Raw genomic sequence first — 26,253 nt, forward strand, 5'->3', positions numbered from 1 at the left:
TTTGATCCTAATAAAATCTTTGTTTCCAGCACACTTCAGAATCGAAAATAACTTTTGCTGTTCCTACTGTACTATTTTGTTCACTTGCCCCTTGTCCTGCCCGCTTCTATTTTCCACACATTGAATTCTCTTTTGGGTGACCTCATCTGGAGGGATGGCCACCAGAGAGAGGTCTTGAGTATGCTGGTCTTGCCCACGACTTAGGGCAGACTTGGCGCCTCTAACTACGAACACTACTATTTAGCTTTGCAAATCCAATGGGTGTGCCGATGGGTTGCAAGGCGCCACCTGGATGACACCACCTCGACATACCCAGTTTGGAGCCTTAACCATGTGCTTCGCCTCTTTCATCTTACTTAGACTAGGCCGCCTGTGTCTGGTCACCTCCTCCTGGTTGCCTTTTTATTGTATAGAAGGCTACGAAATCGACACCTCGGCTAATCCCCTGCAGGGCTCCCGGAGTAACTGGTGCTGGTTTTCGCCAGCAACACTCAGAGATAGCCACACGGGGCGCATTTTGACCCTGGGTGATTTTTTCGAGGACATCATTCTCATAGCTTATGAACTGCTAGTTAACCGTTGGAGTGTTCCACATGGACACTTCCTTGCACAATATGCCATGCAACTAGAGATGAGTTCTACGTGGTATGCATGGTATTCTATATAACCACCACTGAACCCCCGTCTCATTATCTCCTCCAATATCTTCATACACTGGGAACTGGCAACCGCCTTATTACTTGGCTGTCCAGGGCACTGCAAGACCTCATGCAGGTCCCCCATGGAGGGCTTTCTTGGGGACTGGGAGGCTGATCTAAGCAGATCGCTCCCTGACACGGAATGGGACAGAAACTTGGCCTGCCCGGTGACAGTATCGCCTAATGCCCTGTTCAAGCTCGTACACTTTTTTACGCTTCACATGGCCTACCTCAATCCACCACAAATCAATAGATACTTTCCTGGTGCTGACGTGGTAGGCCCTTGTTGCCTCACACAAGATGCTGACCTTTGCCACATGTTATGAGCGTGCCCATTGCGTACCCACTATTGGCTGACAATCTTCTCACGCCTCTCACAATAAACTGATTTAATCCCTCACTATACATATGAGGTTTGTGCCCAGGGCTGTTTTCCACACCGTACGAACAGCAAGTCGAGGCGCGCTTCCTAGACCTTTCCATACTCTAGCATGGAGCACAATTGCCCGTCTATGGAAGGCTGTTCAACCCCCCATGTCTGGTGGCATGGAGAATCTTGGACCTGGCTTGGGCCAAATGCCGAAAGCACTGAATTTTGCAGGCAGGAGGCCAGGGGACTTCTCCAGCACCCTATCCTGAGGGAGACCGGAGTGGGAGTTCCTCTGGACTAACTGCGCTTCCAAGAGCAGGAAACCCTCACTCCGAATCTACCTCAAGCTTCACTCCCTCCCATTCCGACAACACACTTTATAAACGGCCCCCCCTGCTGGTACCCTTTTTATGGTCTGCAGCCCCGGGCCATGAAAAATCTCAGGACCACCTTTGCCTCACTCTACACACCTTACGATGTACCCTCTTAGACTGAAAGTGGAACCGCAACGCGAGCACTGTTTATACAGGGAAGTCCTCTCTCTCCTCTCCCCTTTTCACCCCGACGTCACTGCCCTACCTTGCCAGCCTACCCGTGCCATGTTGTTTTCCTTCCCCTTCCTGACCAGGCCTTTGATGGGTTGGCACCCAGCTCCCACTCTCATCTAATTTCATCTGATTTTCCACCCTTCTTTTGGGTTGGCTTGCAACCCTATTTCACCTACTACTTCTTTTAATTTCCTGAGGAATTCACAATTGTCTTGTACCTTTGTTACTGTTACTATCGCACTATATAAAAGCAATAAAGATCATTTTTAAAATGTGATACGATAAAGACAGAATTTAAAGGCATCTTTATTTATTGCTTGGGCTTTCGAAGCCAACCAGAAATCTACTTGTGACCGACCTAAAGTTTGTGAAACTCTGCTCTTGACTATTTGCAAGCAAAAGTAACTATCCCGGTCATGATCATATTTGCCAGAAGGTTGTATGAGTTGGTATGGTTGGTGCTCTCTGATCCCTATGCGGAGATATCCTAAGATATGGGAGTCTTTAGAACATGGTCTTGCTTCAACCTTAAGATGCTCTCTCAGTCCAGTAGGCAGCAGGCTTTGTTCCTCAATAATGTATTCCCACTCAAATCAGGAAACATCCCTGCACTAGCTTATGTTAAGTGGGAAATCCTGATCTGCCTGGACAGGAACAGGGCTGTCAGATCTTCCAACTCTTTTTTGTTACCTTTGCGCGGTAAGTAAAGGTAAGAATCATTACACTCCACAATTGCCCATCTTATTAGGACTGCAATTGCTAATTGGTAAAATCTGGCTTGTATTCATCTTCCCACAAATATTTTGGTCTGAACTGGAAATGCTGTGTCTGCTGCCTCTTATGAAGGGTCAATGGGAGGTATCTAGGCGGGAAATTTGAAGTGTATCAACTTGGTCCTCCCAGGACCCATTTATTCAATGTTATTGGCTCGGTATGACTGGAGGAACCGAGATGGTGTTTGGGGAATCCATTCCTAACACTGTGCCAAGTTGATGAAACTATGGTGGCTGTTGGAGTCATATTGTGGTCTTGTTATCTGTTGGTGACATCTCAGGGCAAACTATGCTTTTCCTATGTCCGCATTAGATAAGAAAGCTGGTGAAGAAGCAATATATGCACAATGTCAATTGTGCGCTGGTAAATTTCATTACTCTGATTCTCAGCTTCTTCTTCAGAGTCCTCCACACCAATCTATGGTTCACTTCTTAGAGAAGACTTTACTGGAGGAGGAGGGTATGCAGAGGGAGAGTCTTCTGCAAAGTGGCAGATACTAAGGTGGGTTCTCATGGCTTCCCTAGTATATGTTCTATTTCTTTAGGAAACAATGCCAGCAACAGGGTTATCTGTCTCCTTTCAGGAACAGAGAGCGAGCCGTTAATTAAGGCTGTGGCAAGGAAGATTAGAGTCAGAGTAGAAGACAAACCTGCCTCGGAATTATTGCAGAGCGTTCTTTTTCTCCCACTCTGGCTTCCTCTTTAATTGCTCACTCCCACTCAATACCCCCAATTCCACTCCCTCAGTCCCACCCATTACATGGCCGATTGTGTGTGCTACTCCTTCCCATAATCCTACTCCTCCGCTCCTCCTCGATCCCACTGACTTCAATGTCCTCACTCCACCACTCCCAGAACATTTGAGCCAATGCCCAATTGACCCTTGTACCACCCAGCCCCACCTAGGCACATATTGTCATGGAAGTTCACATCTTACCTGCGCTGGGTCATGGAGTCCCATCCAGACACCATTGTCCTTTTGATAGGCAGAAATGTGGCTACCAATGATACTGGCTTCAGCATCATCAAGGATGGAGGCGAGATGGGCACCCGACCCATAGCTGTGACACTCAAACTGTGACAAGAACAAACAAAAAATGCATTGGATGATATGCCCACACCTCCCTTGGTAATGACTAACACACAGTTATTATTTGTCACATCTTAATGCCCTATCTTTCTTGGGCACTGCCACTCTAGGCAACTAGTCTGCCCAAGCATTACCTTTCCCAGAAACGTACTGAACCAAACAATTATAAATCTACTCAAAGGAAACCCACCCCACTATCAAGCCTAGTCCAGAGAGAGGCCTGGTAAACAAATCTACTAACAGCTTGTGGTGTGTCTTTACAAGATAAGCCTATCGTCAATGATAAGCTTGGAAAGACGCAAATGATCTTTGTCATCACTCGTGATGGTATCTACCAACCTTTCCTTGTTCTTTCACCCCCTCACATAATACTGTATCTAAGATATCTCTCAATCGCCTCATGTTTTCCTTGTATTCTTCAGATAAGCATGAATTCATTAGTACAGCAATTACTTTTGGACTCAAATGCTCTTCTACTTGTTTGAGACTCTTGTTACATGAATGTCTCTCCAAGGTCACTCCCTTTCTAGCCGTGAAGCGTCATTAAGATCCTTAGCCCCCCCAAGTGTCTTGACAATGTAGTAAATTGCCTTGAACATTCAGCGACCCAATCCAACTAATCCACCTTGAAGTATTTATTAACATGTCATGCTGAACACTGGAATTACCTGGATGAGGTAAATATATGATGATGGTGGCATCTACGCCATATAAAACCAATAATAGTAACATTGCCCTAAAAAAACACAGCTAGTATTAGCTAGATGGCTGACCCATTTATCTCACATTATGGGGTCAAATTAAAATAATGAATGAAGTCACCATTCAGATGTCACAGCCTACTCACACACTTCTGGCTTAGTAAGAACTGCTGCATCCTTATTCATTCCAGAGTCAGGGTTTCAGGGGGTGCTCCCCGAACCCCTTTTGTGTTTTTCCCAGGGTACAGGGATTTGGCTCTGTGTCCTATCATAGAAGTCACAACATTTTTCCTGAAGTTGTGACCAATCAATCAGAGAGCTTCGGGATTATGATTCTGCAAGGAGCAGGAGAAAAAGTTCCCGCCATCAATATTAGTAAGAATCTAATTCTGCTAAGTCCTGAACCAGTCCTACTTCAGCAAGGGGTTTACGGCACCTACCTCAGCATCCGACCAGGGTAAGGCATGTTGGGTGAAGCCATAGCAGTGGGACTTGTAGAAGAACCACCCAGGAGGACAACTGGACCGTACAGAGGCACCTGCATTAATAAAGAAAATACAAAATGATTTTCTTTTTGAAAAGGTAAATATTTTAAAATAAGATTTCAAGGCTAAGCACACACTGTGGCATCAGTTTTCCTTGCCATGAGGCTGGTCAGAGTGTCCTTCTGCATCCTGCCGTCCCTCTTTCGTTTGACTACCCATAGCTAAATAGAAACATGTGGTACTGCACTCAAGTACTCACCTTCAATCAATGTGCTGCCTATAGCTCCAGCAACAAGGCACAGGCTGACCCAGGTGGATAGAGGCATTGCAAATGGAACCCTAAACAGAAACAACACAGAATTCTATAAAAGATTCTTAACGTCCAAACAGCATTACAACATTTAGAGGGAGACATTCCCTTCTAGCAGGTTTAATCAGAAATAACATTGGAGTGGATAAAAAGAGAAGATGTAGATTCATCAACAAATCGAAGACACCAACTCATTTACCCCAAACATGCGACTCTTTAAAAAAAAACTAAATGTATTTCAATAGAAATCAACACATTACACAATGCAATAAACACAACACTCTGTACAATTACAGGAATATCAGCAGAAAAAGGTGTTTTTTTTACCCAATTTGAATATCGAAATGGTCCCACAACTGACGCGATACCTGTTTGTATTAGTGACAGCTGTGCCTAGCTTTATATAATGATTCTTTCCACTTCGTGCATTTGTCCATGGCTTTCAACCATTCCGGTATCAAGGAGAAGGGGATTCTGATTTCCAGGTGCAGTCCAGAGATCTCATTTGGGTACTACGATGATGCTACACACCAGCGAACGTTCACCTTCGTTGCCACTGAGGTCCTCTAATAGCCCCTAGAAGGCAATGCGGGCCGAGTGATCTATTGGCCTGCCTAGTACTTTCGTTGGAGTGGTAAGTATTGTTCAATATTGCGCAATCATAGGGCAGTCCCACACTACAAGGTTGAAAATATCTTTAGAGGAACCAGAGCAAAAGCAGAGTAGACAAAATCTTACCCACATGCCACATCATTAAGCGATTAAAGTCGGCAGCATACAAACTCAAGCTGCATGAAACATGGGGTCTGATTGAGAGTTCGGCAGATGGATTACGCTGTCGCAAACGTGATGGATAATTCGTCCATCGTATTACAAGGGCCATTGGATATAATGCACATGTAATACTGTGGACGGGATATCTGTCATGTTTGTGATGGAGTAACCCGTCCGACGAACTCTCAATCTGGCCCACAGTCTGGCAGAGATGGCAGTCTTAATCGAGGTCATTTTCGCATCCGTCCAATCACATTCTTCCAAGGGGTCCACCCATCTTTTTTTATTACCTTGAGGTTAGTGAACAAATCCAGGTTGTTAAGAACACGGGATCGGAATATATGGGTGATCTACCTTTGCCTAGTGGACCCAAACCACCATTGCTTCCAATGGACTGTGCACCAGGGAATCAATCAAGATTGCTCGGTGAGAGGCCAGGGTATGCCTTAATTGATGCTGTTTAGAAAACTGCACTTTATGAAGATTAAATTCTGCTTGTAACAACAGGAATTAATGCATTTGCCTGCCCTGGCAGGTATTACCCAACTAAGAGATGCCAATAACAGTCTCACTGTCCAGACCCGGACAGTTGCACACTATGCTGCAGCCAAGTCCACATCAGAAGGGGATTCCTGGGTCGGTCACTGATGTCAGTTCATCCAGCAGAGCACCATGCTCCAGCATTGTGTGACCACCTTTGTAGAACCTTGCCGGGATTAGGGTATGAGATTTCCTTACATGAGACCAAATAGGTTATCTATATCAATTAGGGAGAGCTTTGTCTGAAACGCAGGTTCCTCATGCCCTCTCAAAAAAGTCCGTCATTCAGGTCAACTATATGTGATGGTGTTGTAATCTACTACTTGGTACGTTCCTTTCCCCCCCCCCCCTCCTTCTCCTCCCATTGGTTCCTCCCTCTCCCTGTCACCAACATTCCATTGCACCCTTCCTCTGTTCTGCTGGATCCTGTGGTGGTGGAAGTACGAATAAAGAAGAGTTTCCTGATTACCTGTCTTGTACTTCATTATAACACTGGCGACGATTCGCTGTGTGGGGACGGCTCACCATCACCCCCAACTTCTTCTTGAAATCCAGCTTTCCTGTTCTGTCGGCGGTTTTGTGCCTCGCTGTCCATAACCGCCTGTGGCTCCGCTGCTTCACCAAGTAAGACTGTGCCTTTGTGCTTCGTTTCTGCTGCCTGCCTTGTGCTATAGGATGTGTTTTTGCCACCTTCGTGCTACTTCTACAGTGTCCTTCCTCACGCTACTGCCGGCAGTGTAATGATGAGTAGAGCGCTTTTATCATATTCGCTTACATTTCAAGCGCATCAATGATCTGGTGACGGTTTCTCTGCCTTGCTCCTCAGCGGCAGCCCCGTTCCTGCCGCGGCAGTTTGCCTTCTCGGCTGCCTGTGGGGGTTGCTCCAGTTTCCGCTTTCCTCTGTGACATTCACCTTCTGCGGCCCCTCAGCGCCGGACTGCCTTCACGGCGGATAGCTTCATTTCGCTACCTCTGCGGGGTCTGTTACCACTGCTGGTGTGAGAATTGCGCCTGAGGCGCTGTCAGCGCAATTGCCTGCTTCGTTGTGCCTCCTGTTGTGGCAGTACTCCTGGCGGGTCTCATCGCTTTTGGGCAGCCCCTGTGTTGTTCGGTGGCCTACGTTCGAAATTTCTGACAGGATCCTAGAGCGTTCCTTCGCGCGCGCTCGCAGCTGATCCGTCACCTCTTGACTCCTCTCAGCTGAGGCGGAAGGAGAGTGTGGTTCCGATACCATCCAGCAGGTGGCAGTGCGTCCCTACGTTTAAGTCCGGATCTGGGGAGATAGCCTTTTGGACATTAATTTCCCTGTCCTCTGGATCTCCAGCATTATTCTCCTCTCAACGAAGCAGCTGTGGAATCCCTCCATCGAGTCTTCGCTTCCTTTACTATCGCTGATGGGCTCAGCTTGTGAGGGTGTCCTGCCTGTCATTTCACGCTGACGGGCACAGCTGCTTAAAATTGTCATCACTGAGGGGCACAGTTATCTTCACTTTGGTTATGCTTGATTCTTGTCTGCTTACGCTGACAGGCTCAGCTCCTCATGTATCAGGACAAGGGTTTCTCAGTAATCCTAGTTCTTTTAGATCTTTCAGCAGCGTTCGACACCGTGTCCCATACCATTCTTATTGACCGGTTGTCGAACGCTGGTATTGAGGATAAAGCCCTTGATTGGCTAAAGAGCTTCCTATCAGGGCGCTCCCAGAGAGTGATCATGGACACGTACCGATCAGCGGAGGTGGAGATATCGAAAGGGGTGCCACAGGGCTCTTGTCTAAGCCCCACCTTATTTAACATCTACGTGGCACCCCTGGCAAGAGTGATGCGCAGCTATGGATTCATTCCAGTATCCTATGCTGATGACACGCAGCTCCTCTTCCCTTTCAAGACCATGTCCGCAGAAATTAAAAACTCCTTTTCTGCGGGCATGAAGGCGGTGGCTAATTGGATGTCTTCCAACTTCCTGCAATGCAATGTCAGTAAGACGGAACTAATGCTGTTTGGAGAAGCCAAACTATTGTGGACCCCTGATTGGTGGCCCCCCGATTTGGGAGTAGCCCCAGAACCCAAACAGGTTGTGAAGAGTTTAGGGATTCGGATGGATCAAGACTTGTCATTTGGACAGCATGCTAACCATACTGCTGGAATTTGTTTCCATACGATTGGCCTGCTACGCAGAGTCTTTCCCTTACTACCGGACTCTTTCAGACGAACTCTGGTCCAGACATTGGTTCTGAGTCGAATTGACTACTGCAATGGCCTGTTGCTTTTTGCCAACGAAAATGTGCTGGCCAAGCTTCAGGTCATTCAAAACACCGCGGCTCGTCTTGTCCTTAATGTTCCTCCAAGAACTGCGTCCAAACCTCTTCTGGAGAAACTGCACTGGCTCTCCATTCGCCAGAGATCTAAGTTCAAGTTATGCTGCTTGATCCATAAATGTTTAAATGGACAAGGACCTATTTATCTTCAGAACAAATTTGTTCCTTATGTTCCAAGTCGTTCACTTAGGTCCAGTAACTGTCTTCTTCTGGTGATTCCCCGTGCAAAGAAATCTAGACACGGTGGTAAAGCGTTATCTATCGTAGGCCCTACCCTATGGAATAGACTTCCTCTTCATCTGAGACAGTGCAAAGAACATCTCACTTTCAGGAAACTCCTGAAGACTGTGTTGTTCAGAAACGAGATCTAGCTCCTATTATTCCTCTGTTTCTACCGGCTCCAGAAAGCGCAGAGATACTCCAGTTGGAGTCGATTCTAGCGCTATACAAACCCACAAATAAATAAATAAATAAATGTGCAGACTTTTGTTAAATAATAAGATTGAAGGGATTTTCTATGTGTAGTGAATTACCAGTGTATTGCAGTGTATTTTGGTGACTTCCTTCTTCGCTGACTGTCCCAACTTGTACCATGTTCTGATTCGCTCCATTTTGTTTTTGCTATGTACATGGGGGTGTGCTTTTGGTGGGTTGTAAGGCAAGAGTGAGTTATCTTGTTTAGCTTTCCTTCATACCAACGCTGTGCTCGCCCTGCGTTGCGGCATATTTCTTCCCTTCATCCAGTTATTGATAGATTATGGCTGCTGCTAATATGTTGCAGCCCCCACCTTTCCTTAATGAAGCAGGAGAACCTGTTCTGCCTTGGAAACAATGGTTTGGGTTACTGGAGTCCTATCTAATTGCTATCGGGGGGGAGAAATTTTCCCATTTACGCAAGTTACACACCCTCCTACACAATTTGGGCGTTGAGGGACGCAAGGTCTATGATGATATTTCCACTAATGCAGAAGGGGGAAGTGATAGTGATGATGATGAAAATGTGTATATGGTGGCAGTAAACAAACTACAAAAACATTTCAGTAAGAGGATAAACGTAGTGTTAGAGAGACATAAATTCTTCTCAAGAACACAGGGAAAAAATGAGAAGGTTAAACCATTTATTGCAGCCTTAAAGGGTCAAGCGAGCACATGTGAGTTTGAGTCCCTTCAAGATTCCCTGATTAGAGACCAGTTGGTCAGGTGCACCAACAATCATAAGATTCAGGAGAGGCTTCTGGTGGCCAATCCTAACCTCAAGGAAGCCATTGATATAGCGGTAGGGATTGAGCACACGGCAGATTGTATGGTTGAAATGAAGGGTGAAGGGGGCAAAACCATGGAGGTCAATGCCATAAGCAAAGATCACAAAAGTAAGATAGCTAACACCCCACTTCAGGGAAATAAACTCAAGTGTTATAGGTGTGGGAGCCCAACACACTTAGCCAATAACCCGATATGCCAAGCACGTTCTGTTGTCTGCCACAAATGTGGGAAAAAAGGACATTTGTCCAGGGTTTGTCACGATCAGCGCTCTAAAGCGGTGTTGGAGATCGAGCCACAATTATTTCCTGATCCCAAGTTAATTTTTCAACTAAAAGACAAAAACAATGCTGACAAATTCCCATCTTGTAACATTACCCTGGATAACAAAACCCTAACTGTCTTTGCTGATTCATGTTCCCCTTACACCCTTGTTGATGCCACGGTATTTTCTCAACTGTTTGCCTCATGGGAAGAAACGGTACAGCCTCCTGACATTCAACCAGGAGGCTACAATGGGGACCCCATACCCCTATTAGGCATGACCACTAAGGAAATAGGGTTCAAAGGGAGGAACACGGTGGGCAAGATATACATTACCCAGAAGGGGTCCAACTTGTTGGGTTGGAAACACCAGAGGGAACTCGGGATTAAGTTAGACCCCAACAGTCCCGATCAGGTCCTTTTAGTGGATCCATCGGTGGGAGGGATGGATGTTTGCAATGATTTCCCCAAAGTGTTTTCTGATGACCTAGGCTTACTCAAGAACTATCAGCATTCTATCAAATTAAAATCCAATGCCAGGCCGGTAGCACACAAAGCCAGACCCATACCACATTTAATGCACGTTCCCCTTCAAAATGAGTTAGACAGATTGCTGTCCTTGGGGGTGATTGAACCCATAGAGTGTTCACAATGGTTGGCCCCCATTGTTCTTACCACCAAGGCTACCAGTAAGGACATCAGGCTGTGTGTAGACCTCAGGGACCTTAACCAGAACATATGGGTAGACAGGCACCCCCTCCCACGTATTCACGAGGTGCTTACCCTCATTAATGGTGCGAGTTGTTTCAGCGTTCTCGACCTATCCTCTGCCTATCACCAGGTGGAGCTTCATCCCAACTCACGGCATCTCACCTCCTTTGTGACACCCCTGGGAGCATTCCAATTCCGTCGAATGCCTTTCGGGTTGGCTTCTGCTGCGGCTGCCTTCCAGAGGATCATGCAGCATGTCTTGAAAGACCTTCCCAGAACTCTCTGTTTTCAAGACGACATACTAATCTACGGGAAGGACTAAACCGAGCATAATGCCACCCTCAGGATGGTTTTAACCAACTTGGAAAAATCAGGGCTCACCCTTAAAAAAGAGAAATGTCGTATTGGAGTGGGATCGGTTGAGTACCTAGGGCACACCATCTCTCAAGATGGTATCAAACCTAAAATAGACCTAGTTAAGGCGATTAGGGACACGGAGGCCCCTAAAGGTGTTCAAGACCTTAAATCATTTTTGGGCCTTTCCGAATACTATTCAAAATTTGTGAGGAACTATTCCTCAATAGTGGAACCCTTACGAAACTTACTCAAATCCAGGACTTCGTTTGTGTGGTCCGATGCCTGTCAGAAGGCCTTTGATCAGGTCAAAGAAAGCATAATTACTGCTCCATCGCTGGGTAGGTTTGACCCGAACAAAACCACAATCCTTTGCACAGATGCAAGCAATAAAGGGTTGGGGGCCAGCCTCACCCAAATGGGGGAGGGTAAGGAACACATCGTGGCCTTTGCATCTCGAGCTCTAAAGGGTGCTGAAATCAACTACTCGGTGGTGGAGAAAGAAGCACTTGCTTGTTTCTGGGCGATCAAACACTTCCGCTTCTTTCTGTGGGGTATTCCTTTTACTGTGAAGACGGACCACAAACCACTGATGTTTGCTTTCACCACCAAAGGAGCCAACAAAACCACCCCCAGAATTGCTAGATGGATTCTGGGACTGGAAGGCTACAATTTTTGTGTGAAATACATGCCAGGTTATCAAAACACGGTTGCTGACTTCTTGTCACGGTCTCCATCAGAGGGAGAGAGTGCGCCTGTTAGTTGTGAATGTGATGATGTTATACTGCAACTTACCTGCTTAAAAAAAGAAGAATGGAATGACAGTATGCAAACTGATGCAGAGATGTGTTCGATCAAAGAGTTCATCAAGAATGGGTGGCCTGAAAACAAGAATGACATTCCTACCAGTTTAAGTAAATTCTGGGATGTCAGAGTAGAACTCAATATACAAGGAAATGTGGTTTGCAGAGGGGAGAAAGTTATTCCACCTGAGAACTTGAGAGAGAAGATTGTGGGACTAGCTCACGTGGGACACTTAGGGCGAAGCCTAACCAAGAATAAAATCAGACTGGAATATTGGTGGCCAGGTATGGACGCCATGACGGAACAAGTGGTGAGAAATTGTGTAGACTGTAGCCGGAGTGACAAAACTCACCAGACCCGTAAGCCCCCCCTTTCTCCCGTCGAAGTGCCTGATCGACCATGGTCAAAGTTAGCTTTGGACATCATTGGTCCCCTCAACTTAAAAACATTGAAGGAACGCTTCATCCTGGTGCTGGTGGACTATCACTCAAGGTGGTTGGTCTACAAATGCGTCCAACAAATCGACACGAGAGTCCTCATACAATTCTTAGAAAGTGTGTTCTTTGAGGAGGGGTTACCTGATACCCTTATAACAGACAATGGAGTACAGTTCACTTCGGACAATATGAAAGAGTTCCTGTATCACCGGGGCATCACTCACCTCAAATCTGCATTATACTGTCCCCGTGCAAATGGGTTAGTGGAAAGGATCAACCGGTTGTTCAAAGAGTGTTTGCAGAGGGCAGAAGTAATGGGGACTCCAGCTAATTCAGCGTTAGTGGAAACAGTATGGGCCTATCGCACTTCTCCAAACAGTGTTACTGGGGTTTCCCCGTTCACCTCTCTCAAAGGAAGGATCCCGAAGACTAAACTTACTCCACATGTAGGGTCAAGAAAGGAGACTGGTGTAATAAACAGAGATGAGATCTCAAGAAAAGTGGAAGAACACCAAGCTAAATACAAAGTCAGATACGACCAGACCAAACATGTTAAGAAACAAATGTTCAAAGAGGGTGATTGGGTCCGGGTGGATTTACCAAAAGCACGCAGGAAAGAAGCGTCAAGATTTTCGGATCCGTGCAAAATATCTAGTGTTGGAAAGAATGTAGTCCATCTCGACAATGGCCAAACATGGAGCATGGACAGAATCATCCCTAATGGACAAGGGGGTGGCGTTGACAATGATAGTAACCCAGAGACAGAGTCTCAAACTCTCAGTCCCAGAAGATCTCTGAGAACAAGGAGCTCACCTATCTGGACCAGAGACTACTGTGTTAAATGAGAGTTAATGTATAATGTTCCTTGGGGTTCCCTCCCAAGCCTTGCTGTTCTACTGTTTACATTGTTACTGCAGTGACCTCGTCGCGGCCTGTTGATACTGCCTTCTCCCCAGTTTCTTTCTTTCTTTCTTTCTCTCTCTCTCTCTCTCTCTCTCTCTCTCTCTCTCTCTCTCTCTCTCTCTCTCTCTCTCTCTTCGCCCTATGCAGGGAGGTGTGTAACTATATGTGATGGTGTTGTAATCTACTACTTGGTACGTTCCTTTTCCCCCCCCTCCTTCTCCTCCCATTGGTTCCTCCCTCTCCCTGTCACCAACATTCCATTGCACCCTTCCTCTGTTCTGCTGGATCCTGTGGTGGTGGAAGTACGAATAAAGAAGAGTTTCCTGATTACCTGTCTTGTACTTCATTATAACAGATGGCCAAAAAGAGAGACACATGTAGACCATTCCCAGGAGACTGTGGACAGAGGATCACGCACATTTGTCAAAGACAATGCACGGTAGATGACCAGCCCCCAGAAATGAGTCTGCACTGGTTACCAAATCATTGAACCACTTTTGGGGAATCTCAAGGTGGGAATTCGGAAATATATATAGGAGTCTAGGCAACACCGTAATTTAATATATGGCCACCCTGCCCATAAAATTTAGTAGGCTATTCAGCCAACCTTTCATATATTTCTGTACACTAATTAAGAGTAGAGTGCATGCTCTTGAGTAGCATGTATTCCAAGTTATTTAAAGTTGTGGGTCTGAATGCAGAGCTGGGTCTCCCACCTCGACTCCCCTGAATTACCCCTGATGTGTCCAATCAACCTTCAGGACAGAGGCCTTTGTGTATAGATCAAGTATTTTGATGAACCTAGGGCCAGTCTCTTGGAGACAGCCCATGAAAAGCAACACGTCATTCATATAAAGTGGTGTGTGGTCTTCGTTGTCTCCTACCCATTGGAACGGACGCCCCGGAGTCTCAAATTTTTACCCAAGTCTAGTGTTTGGTAGTAAGAAACAAAGGCAGATGCAATACCAATGTCCGAATTGGCCATTCCTCCGTCTGAACCACCATGGAGACTGTGTCCCTGGTGACAAAGCCACTAGGAAAGCTTTGTTGATTTATCTTCCATGCCTCAGACAAACGTGGTGGAGGCCAAAGGGATTTACCTGGATTCTTTGAGATGCAGCTATCTCAGAGATCCACTATCAGAAGCAAGCTGATGTTGCAAAGCTCTCTCCATCACCCGGGTTGGCACTTACGCTCCAGATCAAGGATTCTGGTCTCAAGATCAGTGATGATTTGCTCTTTTCCTTCTCCTTCATAAACGTCTTTGCCCTGACATTGAGAGCAGCCTTGCCCACCGCCCACAGTATGCCTGGTGAGTTGAATTAACCTGTCGACAAAGGCTCTTCCATGCTTCTGTCAATCAAAATTTAGCTACGAGTTGCAAGTCAAGAAAATGTGTTAAAAGTAAAAGTTACACATTTCTTATTGCTCATGTGTTTGAATCTGAAGGAGGGGAGTCAAACTTTCTTAATGTTTGGCAAAGCTTTAAAAATGTTATAACTTTGTTTCAGAAGGGTCTATTGCCGAGACATTTATAGCTATTTTCTCGTTATGTTTTCTATTTTTTCGAAGGTATTTGATCTTAATTACATGTATATCTAAACATTTAAATATTTTCGCTGGTATCGATTTTACTCGTTTATTTTGGAAAGGTTTTTTTACTGCAAGATAGCTCAGTGAGGTATGTACTTGCTCCTGACATACGGTGAATTATGAAGGTCAAATGTTCCAAGCCGGTAAAGTCAACTTGGTCTTCCATACTTGTGAAGCTTGGTAAACTCAGCACTATTAAGATGGGTGATAGTGACATCAGTTATATAGGGTGGATCTGTGGAAGGCCTACTCCAAACCACTCATGGAGGGAAATTTGGTGGCTGCTTAGGCTGTAGTCCCCTAGAAAGACAAACCTGGAAACAGAACTGACTCCTTACAACCCTACTCAGCATCCCACAAAAACCTCAATCACGAGACACACTATCCTCTTTTGAGGTAACAAGTCACTGTACGCTTGCGCTGCACACTTTAACCTTTAGCACCAATCCTCTAAGGAGCACTTACCCTAGGCTCAGTGCAATCACCACTGTACTTAAGCCCTACAAAATGCACCTTAGCGAGCTTGCTTCACACCCACTCAAGCTATCCATCACTAGCACGGCCAGGAGAGCATGCAGGGAAAATACAGCTCACCAGCAGGCATCCAACCAAGAAATCGCAGGCATGTGATCTGCAGAGGTAAGCGTGCCCACACAAGGGCCATTGAAAATGCAGACAACAAAATCTCCGAGTTCTTGAAAACCTCTCACATTATGCTGCAAGTTAAATGCACTAATTAACAAATCGCCCCAAACCTAACTCTATGCAGTTAGCGAATTCAAACTCATAATTGCAAAATCTTCATTCTAACCCATTTATTGGTCTCTCAGAAACACCCGCCAGTTTTATACTCTTTCTCTGTTGCCCCGACTCAATTGTCATTCATTTTGCAGAACTCTTAGCTTCTGACGTCAGTGTCATCATCAAAAACTAGATTTCAAATTAATCCTTACCTCAGCACCACCAACATACCACTCTCTTAAGCCAAACTCGCCGCCAATCACTTCTATATCTCAGATCTTCCTGAATTGACAGACTTATAGCAAAGCTGTTGATTGAGAGACTCAAACACTGTCCAGAAGAAGGCCACCCAACCAGCCAGGTTTCAGACTACTACATGGTATGGAACCTCTCTTCCTGAATGCTAAGGCAAGTCTCCTAGAAGAAATACACACCCTTCAGACAGTCATGCTGTTTTTCCTGGGTGTGGCAGGAGCAAGCAATAGAGCCATAATGATTTCCAGACAGGCTAAGAGACTGAGGGGCATATTATCAAGGACGGCGTTAAAATTATCGCCACTTTAGCGGCAGGAAACTGCCGCTAAAGCGGCGATAATGGGCTTGATAATATGCCGCAGAGAATTCCAATAGAAGCCCATGTTCTGGTTCAACATGGGCTTCTATTGGAATTCTCTGCGGCATATTATCAAGCCCATTATCGCTGCATTAGCGGCAGTTTCCTGACGCTAAAGCGGCGATAATTTTAACGCCGTCCTTGATAATATGCCCCTTATTCAGGGAAGTGGGCTCAGTGCTCATGTGGATGATATCCCTCCATATGTATTTCTCTCATTAACTGAAACTCAGTCCATTTCTTCGGGTTATGCTGACACAGAACTGGGGTACCAGGGGAATCTCTTGTTCACCATGTTATCTTTCTATGTTTGCATGCTTGTGCTGTCCGAGACCCTCAAAAACTCGGTCTGAGTTCCAAATGTGTGTGGATGATGGGTTCTGCAGTCCTACATTTTGTTCAAGCATGAAGCCCTTATAGTCTTTCTCTGGTTGCCTCAAAACACCTGTGAGTGGCAGCTACAGCAAAACTGACATTTTCCAGATCAGTCTCTAAACGTGCCCTCCTTCCTCCCCGCTGGCCTACAGACTGGAAATAATGTCCCCATCAAAACTAAAATAATCAGAAATCTAGCATTCTTGTTCAGTGACAATCACGCCTTAAATAACCAAATTGACTTTCTTGGTCAAGTCCTGCAACTTTCACTTAAACCGTTCATGCAAAAGCATAGCTTTGCTCACCTCCAAATTTTTATCATTTCTGATTAGAGCCGACATCCTCTCCAGGCAAAACTTTACCAATTCTTTCTGTATTGATCTCCGATAAACATAGTATTGTGTACTCTGGGCAAAATGAATCAGGGAATATTTCACCCTAGAGGAGCCAAACAATCCCACCTCTCATGGCCATAATCAGCTTCACATGTTGACTTTGATTTCTCACATTAAATTTAAAATCCTCTGATTCGCCTACACGGCACAAAACAAAGTAGACCCTACTTAACTTTAAGCCATTACCAGAGGTTCACCGGTTGTATGTTCCACATTCTAAGATTTGCAAAACAAAGCATCAGCAGTAGTGGTTTATCGTTATCTGTTTCTGCTTACAAAGACTAGGGGAAGGTGTGTTTGCTTGCTTCTTCACAGCATTAAGAAGCATCTGTTTAATACAGCATTCTCACCCGTCTTTCCTAAAACTTTGGACTGCCTCCTTGATTTACTCTTCCCTGGCTCCTTTTCCCCCCATTTGTACCTTCATTTTGGACCTGTTTCTTATGCTCTTATGGGGGCATCTGTTTGTATGAGAATGTAATAATTACCACATATGTTTTTAACAGAACACAAGTCTCTCCTGGAGCGCCCAATCCTCATCTTCAGTTGTTGGTGCTTGGTCAAAGCAACGTCTGCAATCAGGCTTCAGCTCTGCATAAAGCCTTTATCAACCCTTGAAGCTAATCGTTCGTACTGACTTCGCTCGACAATACCAAGCCTGCTTCATATCTTACACCTACCCCTTCCAGTAGAATCCCACATTGGTCAGCCTTCAAAGCTCCATCTCTCCTTGAGCTGGCTAAGATACTCACCTCCCTCAAAGTCACTTCTTATGACGAGGATGTTTTACAATCATCCTTCATCAAGGGTCTCTCTGTGGATGCTATCTTACCCTTCTTACCATAACTATGCCTCCCTCACTAAAGTCATCTTCCCAGAAGCTCTCAAAACTGGCCCGATCCTCCCACTCCTAAAGAACCTTACACTAGACCCTTATGGCTTCACCAACTACTGGCACATAACTCACCTACTATTTGTCAGCAAGATTATTGAAAAGACCATTATTTTAAACCCCAAGATCACATTAATGCTAACTACCTCCTTCATGGCTACCAGTCTGGCTTCAGTTCAAGTGGCAGCATGGAAACCTCCATTTTACTTATCATGTTGATGACAGATGAAGATTGCACCTGCCTCATGATGCTGCTGGACTTTCTCATTTTATCTGCCTTCGGCGCAGTTGACCTTTCCACCCTGATTTGCACCCTTAAGTTGTGAATGAGATTCCTCAGCAAAGTCCTTCACTGATTCTCCTCTTACCTTTCCAACCAACACCAGTGTTTTCATATTGCCACTTCAAAGTCACAAAAGATCCCTATCACATGTGGAGTTCCTAAGAGTCCCATACTTTCTTCTGTCATCTTCAACCATCAGATGGACCCCTTAGGGGCTCTTCTCACAGATAGCAGCATCAAGATTCACCAGTATCATAATGATACACAATTCTACTTGAAAGCCTCCTTTGCTTCAGACATCCAACGCCTCAAACACTGCTTGCATACCATCCACGCCTGGATGGCCAGCGCCTACCTGAAGCTCAACCCCAAACAAGGCAGAATTCATGTTATTTGCCAAGAACAACAATTAAAGATACAGTACAAGCATGACTCAATGACATGAACATTGATAGATTCAAACCCTAACTCTCACCAAATGCTAAGTCACTTGGATTCACAATGGATACCAATCTCACCCCCAAGGAACACATTGCCAAAAAAACAAAGACAGCATGATACCAGCTTTTTCTTCTAAAGAAAACCAAACTGTTTCTTCCATAAAGCAGCTTCAGAGCTGCTGTTCATGCTCTTATATTCTTGCATCTGGATGGTGGTAATGCACTACTCCAAAGCCTCCAGAACTCCACACTGGCACCATTTAGGAGGATTTTACACCCTGGAACATGTCTCATCCAGGGCTTGCAGAAGTATATTCACATTCCTCCCATTCTGATGGCACTCCATTGCCTCCCCTTGCCGGCTAACACGATTTGCAAAGCCAGCTGGATTATTTACAAAGCCATTACAATCAGCACCTGCTTATCTTGTGGGCAATCTCACCATTTCTGCTGGTTCTCACACATCCACAACCAGGACACCACCAGGCTGCAGACTAAGAAGTGTAAAAGAAAAGACAAGAACAACAGGCCTTTTCCATTTATGCAACTAGAATCTGGGACAACATCCCCTTATCCATCAGGTCTGCCCCAGTTTAGAAAAGAGTTGAAGACTCACCTCTTTAAACAAGCATTGGCATAGCCAATAGGTCTCGCCTTTGGGACCTTATAAGTGTTTAGCCATGCAACAGTTGATGTTGTTGTCCCAAGGATATTGTGCTGCATAACTAAATACTTATAAGGTCCCAAAAGCGAGACCTATTGGCTATGCCAATGCTTGTTTAAATATCAGACCTGAACTTGTTAGATCAGAGATGGATATTTCAGTGCACTCGAAGTGTCACATGCCTGATGCCGCTACCCAAAAACCAATTGGAATGCAATGTTTCTATACCACAAAACAAATTCTAATCCCACATATATGTGTGCCAAGTCCTCACTGAAAAATTGCATGGTAGCATTATTTATCTTAAAAATGAGATGATTTGTGTGTCAGTTGTACTTAAAGAACAGTCAACACATAACTGCAGTGGAAATGTGAGATCACAAACCTAAAACCAGCTCTATTCCTTTGCTGTGATTCATTATCTGAGTGTAACTGCATCCCAAGACTGGAACAAGGCCCTTCCCCGCCAATTCCTCTCTTCCAATGCTGCACCACACAGCTTATTGTGCTTCAGAGGCTCGAAAAATAAGATGCACTGGATATTCAATGCCCTCCTCAGACACGGGAAGTACGAATTGCTACTTGTATTTAAAAAACAACAATTATGTATTGTAAGATCCAATATCCGCCTTTTGTCTGTAAGCCCGCCATACCACTGTGTTTAAATGTGACCCACAGGAACTCCAAGTAACCCAGTTGAAGGTCATTAAAGAGCAGAAGAGCTTGCATCCCAATATTGTCTAAAATGCATAAGAATGCATGGTGCCTTTTATGTAAAAACAAACATGGTATTGAATGGTGCTTAGGGTCTAAAAACATTCACAAGCGCTTTGTTGGAATGTAGACTTACCTACCTCAAAGCCCACAGCAGTCAATCCATTATAGTAAAATGTATTGTTTGAAATAATCTTGTGCTATTGCGAAATAGTGTGCGCTGCTCAGGATAACAAAAAAGGAACAGAAATGTGTATTTTAATTTAAAAGTATGCAATGGCAAAATACTGCAAAATTTATTTGCAAAATGGCTGCATTCTAGAAAAATAAAAAGCGAGAGTCAAATAAGGTTTATCTAATTTAAGATACATAATAAATATCTATAAAAAAGGTTTAGGATGCAATAAACAAACCCAGCTTAGGGTACTTCATGCCTGCAACCTCATCGCCTGATGCAGAGCAATGGTGTTGGGAAATCATTTGTCATTTGCTACCAGCTTAGACTAGTGTTTTCAAATCATGTGACATTTCGGATTAATGCAAAAAATAAAAAGGAGAAATGATGTGCAGGTGGCAGATATGATGGTTAGAAAAAGCTTCATGAATAAGAGTTTTTAGCTCGCACAGAAACGATCAGGTCAAATATATTTTAGTTAAAATAAAATGTAAAGCATAATTAACTTTATAAATGATTAATAATACAAGTTTGCAGGCGTGGCTGCCCGGCCTTCTGGACACGCTGGGCCTGGTGGATTGCTGGCGATTAAAGCATCCTGCATTGCGACAGTACACCTTCCACTCGGGTGCCCATGGTAGCCTCTCGCGGCTTGATTACATCCTTGTCCCGGCGGCCCACGCAGGGAGGGTGGGGGAGGTGCGCCATCTGGCGCGGGGTATCTCAGACCACTCCCCATTGTTGTTGCATCTCGATGTCTTCCCGAGGGGGGATGGCAGGGTGGCCCCAATCAATGCATGGTATTTGCGCGACCCCACCATTCGTGCTGATTTGACCAAATCCTTACAGCGATATTTCGATGAGAATGTGGGGTCGGTCTCTTCGGCCATCTCCCTGTGGGAGGCTTTCAAGGTAGTCCTTAGAGGGGAGGCCCTCTCCTTTATCTCCCATGCCCGGCGGCGCGAGCGGGAGGAGGTGACCCGGGTAGAGGCCGAGATTGCAGAACTGGAGGGTGACCTGGGAAGCGGGGTAACAGACGACAAGTTGCATGTTCTACACCTAAAGCAGGCGGCCTATCGGGCCCTCGTCACGGAGGCGGCCAGGGGCCTCAGTAGAGAGCAGCAGGGCCGATTGTATGATGTGGGTGATAAGGCTGGCAAATTGATTGCGTGGTTGGATAAGAGGGAGAGAGCGAGCCGTGTGGTGCCTTTGATTGAGAGTGTTGATGGTGCGTGTGTCACTGAGCCGGAAGCCATTGTCTCTTGCTTCGCGGATTATTTCCGCGAAGTCTACTCCCCGGTTTCCCCCTGCTCGGAGGCAGACTCCCATGCCCTGCTTCGGGACATCGCACTGCCCTCCCTAACGGTGGAGGACAGGGATTCGCTGGACGCCCCTCCCACCTCGGACGAAATTGCCTTGGCTATTCGCTCGGTTGCATCCGGCAAGGCCATGGGCCCCAATGGTATTCCCATCGAGCTCTACAAGCTACGCCCGGATGTGTTGGCGCCCCACCTGCGCGCGATGTTCCTGGCGGCCCACTCGCGGGGTTCCCTCCCGCCGGACCAGCGTCTAGCCACGATTGTGGTGATCCACAAGGAGGGGAGGCCCCGTGAACGGGTCACATCCTATAGGCCGATTTCGCTTTTGAACGCGGAGCCCAAAATCCTCGCCAAGGTGTTGGCCAACAGGTTGGTTGGCGTGGTGGGCGATTTGGTCCACCAAGACCAATCTGGCTTTATACCGCACCGCAACACGGCGCTCAATCTGCGGCGCTTGCACGGGGTGCTCGCGCGTGTCCCATTTGTGCGGGAGCCGGCCATCTTGGCGTCCTTGGACGCCACCATGGCGTTTGATACGCTTGAATGGCCATACATCTGGGCGATGCTGGCAAAATTCGGGTTTGGCCCGGGTTTCATTAGCTGGGTCAAATTGCTATATTCGGGCCCATTGGCGCAGGTGGTAGTGAATGGGCGAGTCTCGGCCCCATTCGCGCTGGGGAGGGGTACGCGACAGGGCTGCCCCCTGTCGCCTCTCCTGTTTGCCCTGGCCCTGGAGCCCCTGGCGGAGTGGCTGCGGTGGCACCCTTCTATCCGTGGTCTCCGCTGGACCCCCGAGCATGAGGACCGTGTGTCCCTCTATGCTGACGATATCCTTCTGTATCTCGCCTCCCCGCGTAAATCACTGATCGTCCTGGTTGATGTTTTGCGTTCATTCGGTCGCAACTCAGGCCTGGTCATCAACTGGGCGAAATCCTGTGTATATGTGCTTTCCGGGGAGGCTCCGGCCCTACCACGGGACTGTCCGATCCAGATTGCCCCCCAAGGTTTTCGGTACCTGGGTATCTATATCACTCTTGACCCGGAGGCCCGCTACGAGCGGAATTTGTTACCCCCCCTTCGGCGTTTGAGGGAGGACGTGGTGCGCTGGCGGCGTCTGCCGCTCTCGCCGCTCGGCCGAGCGGCCTTGTTTAAAATGATGTCCCTGCCACGCTTCCTCTACGCCCTCCAGAATACTATGGACTTGGTCCCGGCACGCTATTTCCGTGAGGTGGAGGGCCTCCAGCGGCGCCTGTTCTGGGACGGGAGGCTGCGCATTGCTCTGGCTAAATTGACGCTCCCGTGGTACGATGGGGGGGTCGCCCTCCCTGACATTAAACGGTATTACTGGGCCTCCCAACTAGCTGCAATTAATCATGGCCTTTACGGGCCCGCCTTGAACCCGGCATTCGAGATGGATAAGATGCTCCTGCCCGGTGGCGATTACAATCGAGCGCTCTACGCTGGCGCGCCCGACTCCCGTTTGACGGGACCGACGCGTGTCATGGTGCGTGTCTGGCACGCGGCTAATGCAGCTATGGGGTGGAAGGACCGTTTGACCCGGGCGTCACCGCTGTATGCGTCTGAGAGGTTGGGCTCCCTGTGGACGTCGAAGGGCTTCGAGAAGTGGGACACGATCGGAATCAGCACGGTGGGAGATCTCTGGACGAGGGGGGGATTCAAAACTTTTGAGACGCTGCAGGCGGAGTTCCAGCTGCAGGGCAGTGAGTACTTTCGGTACCTACAGGTCCGCCATGCGCTGGGCTCCGTCTTCCCGGATGTCGCATCCATTCCGGAGTCTTCCCCCCTGGAGGACAGAGTCCTAGATGGCCATGTCCCGGACAGCACGATCTCCCTCATATACAAAAAACTGATCAACGATAGATCGTGCCTGCTGACTAGTCTCCGCGAGGCTTGGGTTGCCGACGGGCTGGAGCTGGACGATGAGGATTGGATTTCCGCGGTGGCCTCTCCGAAAGAGGTGGCCATCCCGGCTCGCCTTCGTTTCGTCCAGCTCAAGATCCTTCACCGGGTTTACGTGACGGGGCCAAGGCTTCTGCGTATGGGTTTTGCTGGTGACGGAATGTGTAAGCGTGGCTGTGGTGCGTTGGCGACTTTCATGCATATACTGTGGGAGTGCCCGAAGGTGGAGCGATTCTGGCGTGGTGTGCATGAGGTCCTGCGTGTGGTGACGCGTGTTGCGCTGCTGCCTGAAGCGAGGAGATGCTTGCTGAATGTATGGGAACCGAATGACTATTCGGTCCCGCAGACGCGGTGGGTGACTCTGGGATACATGATAGCCAAGCGCGACATTGCTCAATTGTGGGGATCCCAGAGGCCCCCTGCGGTGTTGGCCTGGAAAGAGCATATGGATTGGTGTATGTTTCGTGAAAAGGTGGTGTATGTGGCGAGAGGTAAGCCTGGGGCGTGGGTGAAAATCTGGGGCCCCTGGAACGCCTACCGCGGGGGTATTTGTGAGCCACCACTGCTACAGGCGGCCTCGCCTGCTCCGTCTCCCTAGACGGCCCCCCTCCCTCAGCCGCAGGCGCGCGGTCCCCCAGTCCCTGATCTATTCCCATTCCCCTCTCCAGAGTTCTGCTGCTGGTTTGGATCCCCCACTTATGGAGCACGTGCTGTTATTTTGGATCGCGGGTTGCCTTGCGGGTGTGGTTTTTTGGTGTTGTTTTGTTTCAAGAAAAGGGAACCGTACTGTGGGCTTGGAGCTGTGTGGCCTGCACCATTGATTACTCCTGTTTCACTGCTCTACACTGCCTAGAGACTTTTACTGTATGTGTGCAATATGTTTTGGTCATTCTAGCGGCCGGCCGGATGGTTGTAGGCCCATACCTGTAACTTTTACGAACTGCAATAAACGGTTTCAAAAAAAAAAAAAAAAAAAAAAAAAAAAAATACAAGTTTGCAAACAATGTCAATTGTTAGTAAATACATAAACTGTTATTGACAAAAGTAACAACTTATGCTACAAATTGCAAAGTCGACAAAATGTCAAAAGATACTAATATATTGTTCTGGAATCTAATAGAAAATGTTTCTGCAGATTTAATTGGTTGCGTTTGCACAGGGATGGTGGTATATTTATTTTAGTCAACGTACGTACGACTGGCGGATGTATGTGATATGAAGATTAGTAAATATCCTATATACATCTCAGACATGAACTGAGTAATATTGACAATAATTTGAGTGTCTGTAGGACTTTGCAGCGGATGACAAACGTAGAAGATTGTAACAGTTTGTGGAAGAAATGAGCCCTTTGAGATCCTTTACCAGGTGTTTGCACTGAGAGGATTTCCACATCACGGCACGATTTTGAAAAATGTTTATTCATGTGTATGTCCTGCACACAGACAAGTGGATGTAGCCTACATGATCACTCTGTGAGTCGGCCTCGCTTTAGTGAATTGTGTGTAACACATGTAGTGATGTGGGCTGAGGAGATGTGACAAGAGGGCCCTTGTGCTGAACACCACTGTAACAATCACTGTGCGTGCACTGCACGTCCTCATAGTCGAACGTGGCCTAAACATTCTTGTCGTTTTTGTGCGAGTTCTTTCCTCCTTGTTGTGGAAAACGATGGTTTCACAGTTCGCTGCTTATAAAAAGCATTCTATTAACTTAAACCTCGGTTGCTCTAGAAAAAATACCACAAGAAACACAACTGCATACGTGTATTTCCCAAACAAAAAAATGTCTGGGGTTGAAAACACAGAGTACGTATTAAGTCGAAAATGTTAGCGAAGTTCGAGAATCCACGCATTACTCTGTCATGTTTATAAATAAACTGTCCGCGAGTCTAAGATGTATACTTGAATTCCGATACTTTCCTTCTTCCGACACGAAAATGCACATCTAAGGTTCATACAAGCAATATCTTACCTGGATAGCGCTCCCTCCTGGAGCAAGGAGCGGCAATGCAGCGCTAAGGAGCTCTCATTTAATTCACAAATGTTGTAAGTACAACTAATGGCTGTAATGTAAATGTAATGTAATGTAAATTGATACTTGTATAGCGCACTACTCACCCGCAAGGGTCTCAAGGCGCTTGTACGAATACCGCTGTGGAACCCATCCGTTACAACAAACAAATGATGGACGGAATGCTGACAATGCAGACATTCTCCCCCAGTCAAGAGATCTGGGTTAAATCCATCGTTCTTTTGCCCACTACGCCACCCCAGTTTAGACATGGCCATATGCAAATCAGTCTTGACCCTGTGCCTCATGGGAACAGTCCAGCCCGAACTGCCAAGCCATGTCTTCCCTGGACCAGAATCAAGCATCCTAGGACCGGTTTCTGGCTATCAGCCGTCATCAGCCAGGATAGCTTGACTCCAGTGGCGTAGTGAGAACGGGTCCCACGTCTGGGAATACCCATCCCACTTAGGGCGAAAAGCGTTACAACAAACAAATGATGGACGGAATGCTGACAATGCAGACATTCTCCCCCAGTCAAGAGATCTGGGTTAAATCCATCGTTTTTTTTCCCACTACGCCACCCCAGTTTAGACATGGCCATATGCAAATCAGTCTTGACCCTGTGCCTCATGGGAACAGTCCAGCCCGAACTGCCAAGCCATGTCTTCCCTGGACCAGAATCAAGCATCCTAGGACCGGTTTCTGGCTATCAGCTGTCATCAGCCAGGATAGCTTGACTCCAGTGGCGTAGTGAGCACGGGTCCCACGTCTGGGAATAC

General features: G+C 46.7%; 1 protein-coding gene across 3 annotated transcripts in view; it reads right to left on the reverse strand.

Moving 5' to 3' along the window:
- Positions 1-26,253, reverse strand: part of LOC146855846 (regenerating islet-derived protein 4-like) — an 84,483-nt gene that overhangs the window by 16,355 nt on the left and 41,875 nt on the right. For all 3 annotated transcript variants that reach the window (XR_014981404.1, XR_014981405.1, XM_085653788.1), the window contains exons 2-4: positions 4,925-5,004; positions 4,621-4,718; positions 3,327-3,464 (exon numbers count right to left, since the gene is read on the reverse strand). Coding sequence is in view for 1 of the 3 variants with exons in the window: in XM_085653788.1 (XP_085509914.1) it covers positions 3,327-3,464; positions 4,621-4,718; positions 4,925-4,991 (303 nt within the window). In the remaining 2 variants the exon portion in view is untranslated. The remainder of the gene's footprint in view (positions 1-3,326; positions 3,465-4,620; positions 4,719-4,924; positions 5,005-26,253) is intronic.

This window comes from Triturus cristatus, chromosome 4_1 (genome assembly GCF_964204655.1).
Source record: "Triturus cristatus chromosome 4_1, aTriCri1.1, whole genome shotgun sequence".
NCBI classification, from domain to species: domain Eukaryota; kingdom Metazoa; phylum Chordata; class Amphibia; order Caudata; family Salamandridae; genus Triturus; species Triturus cristatus.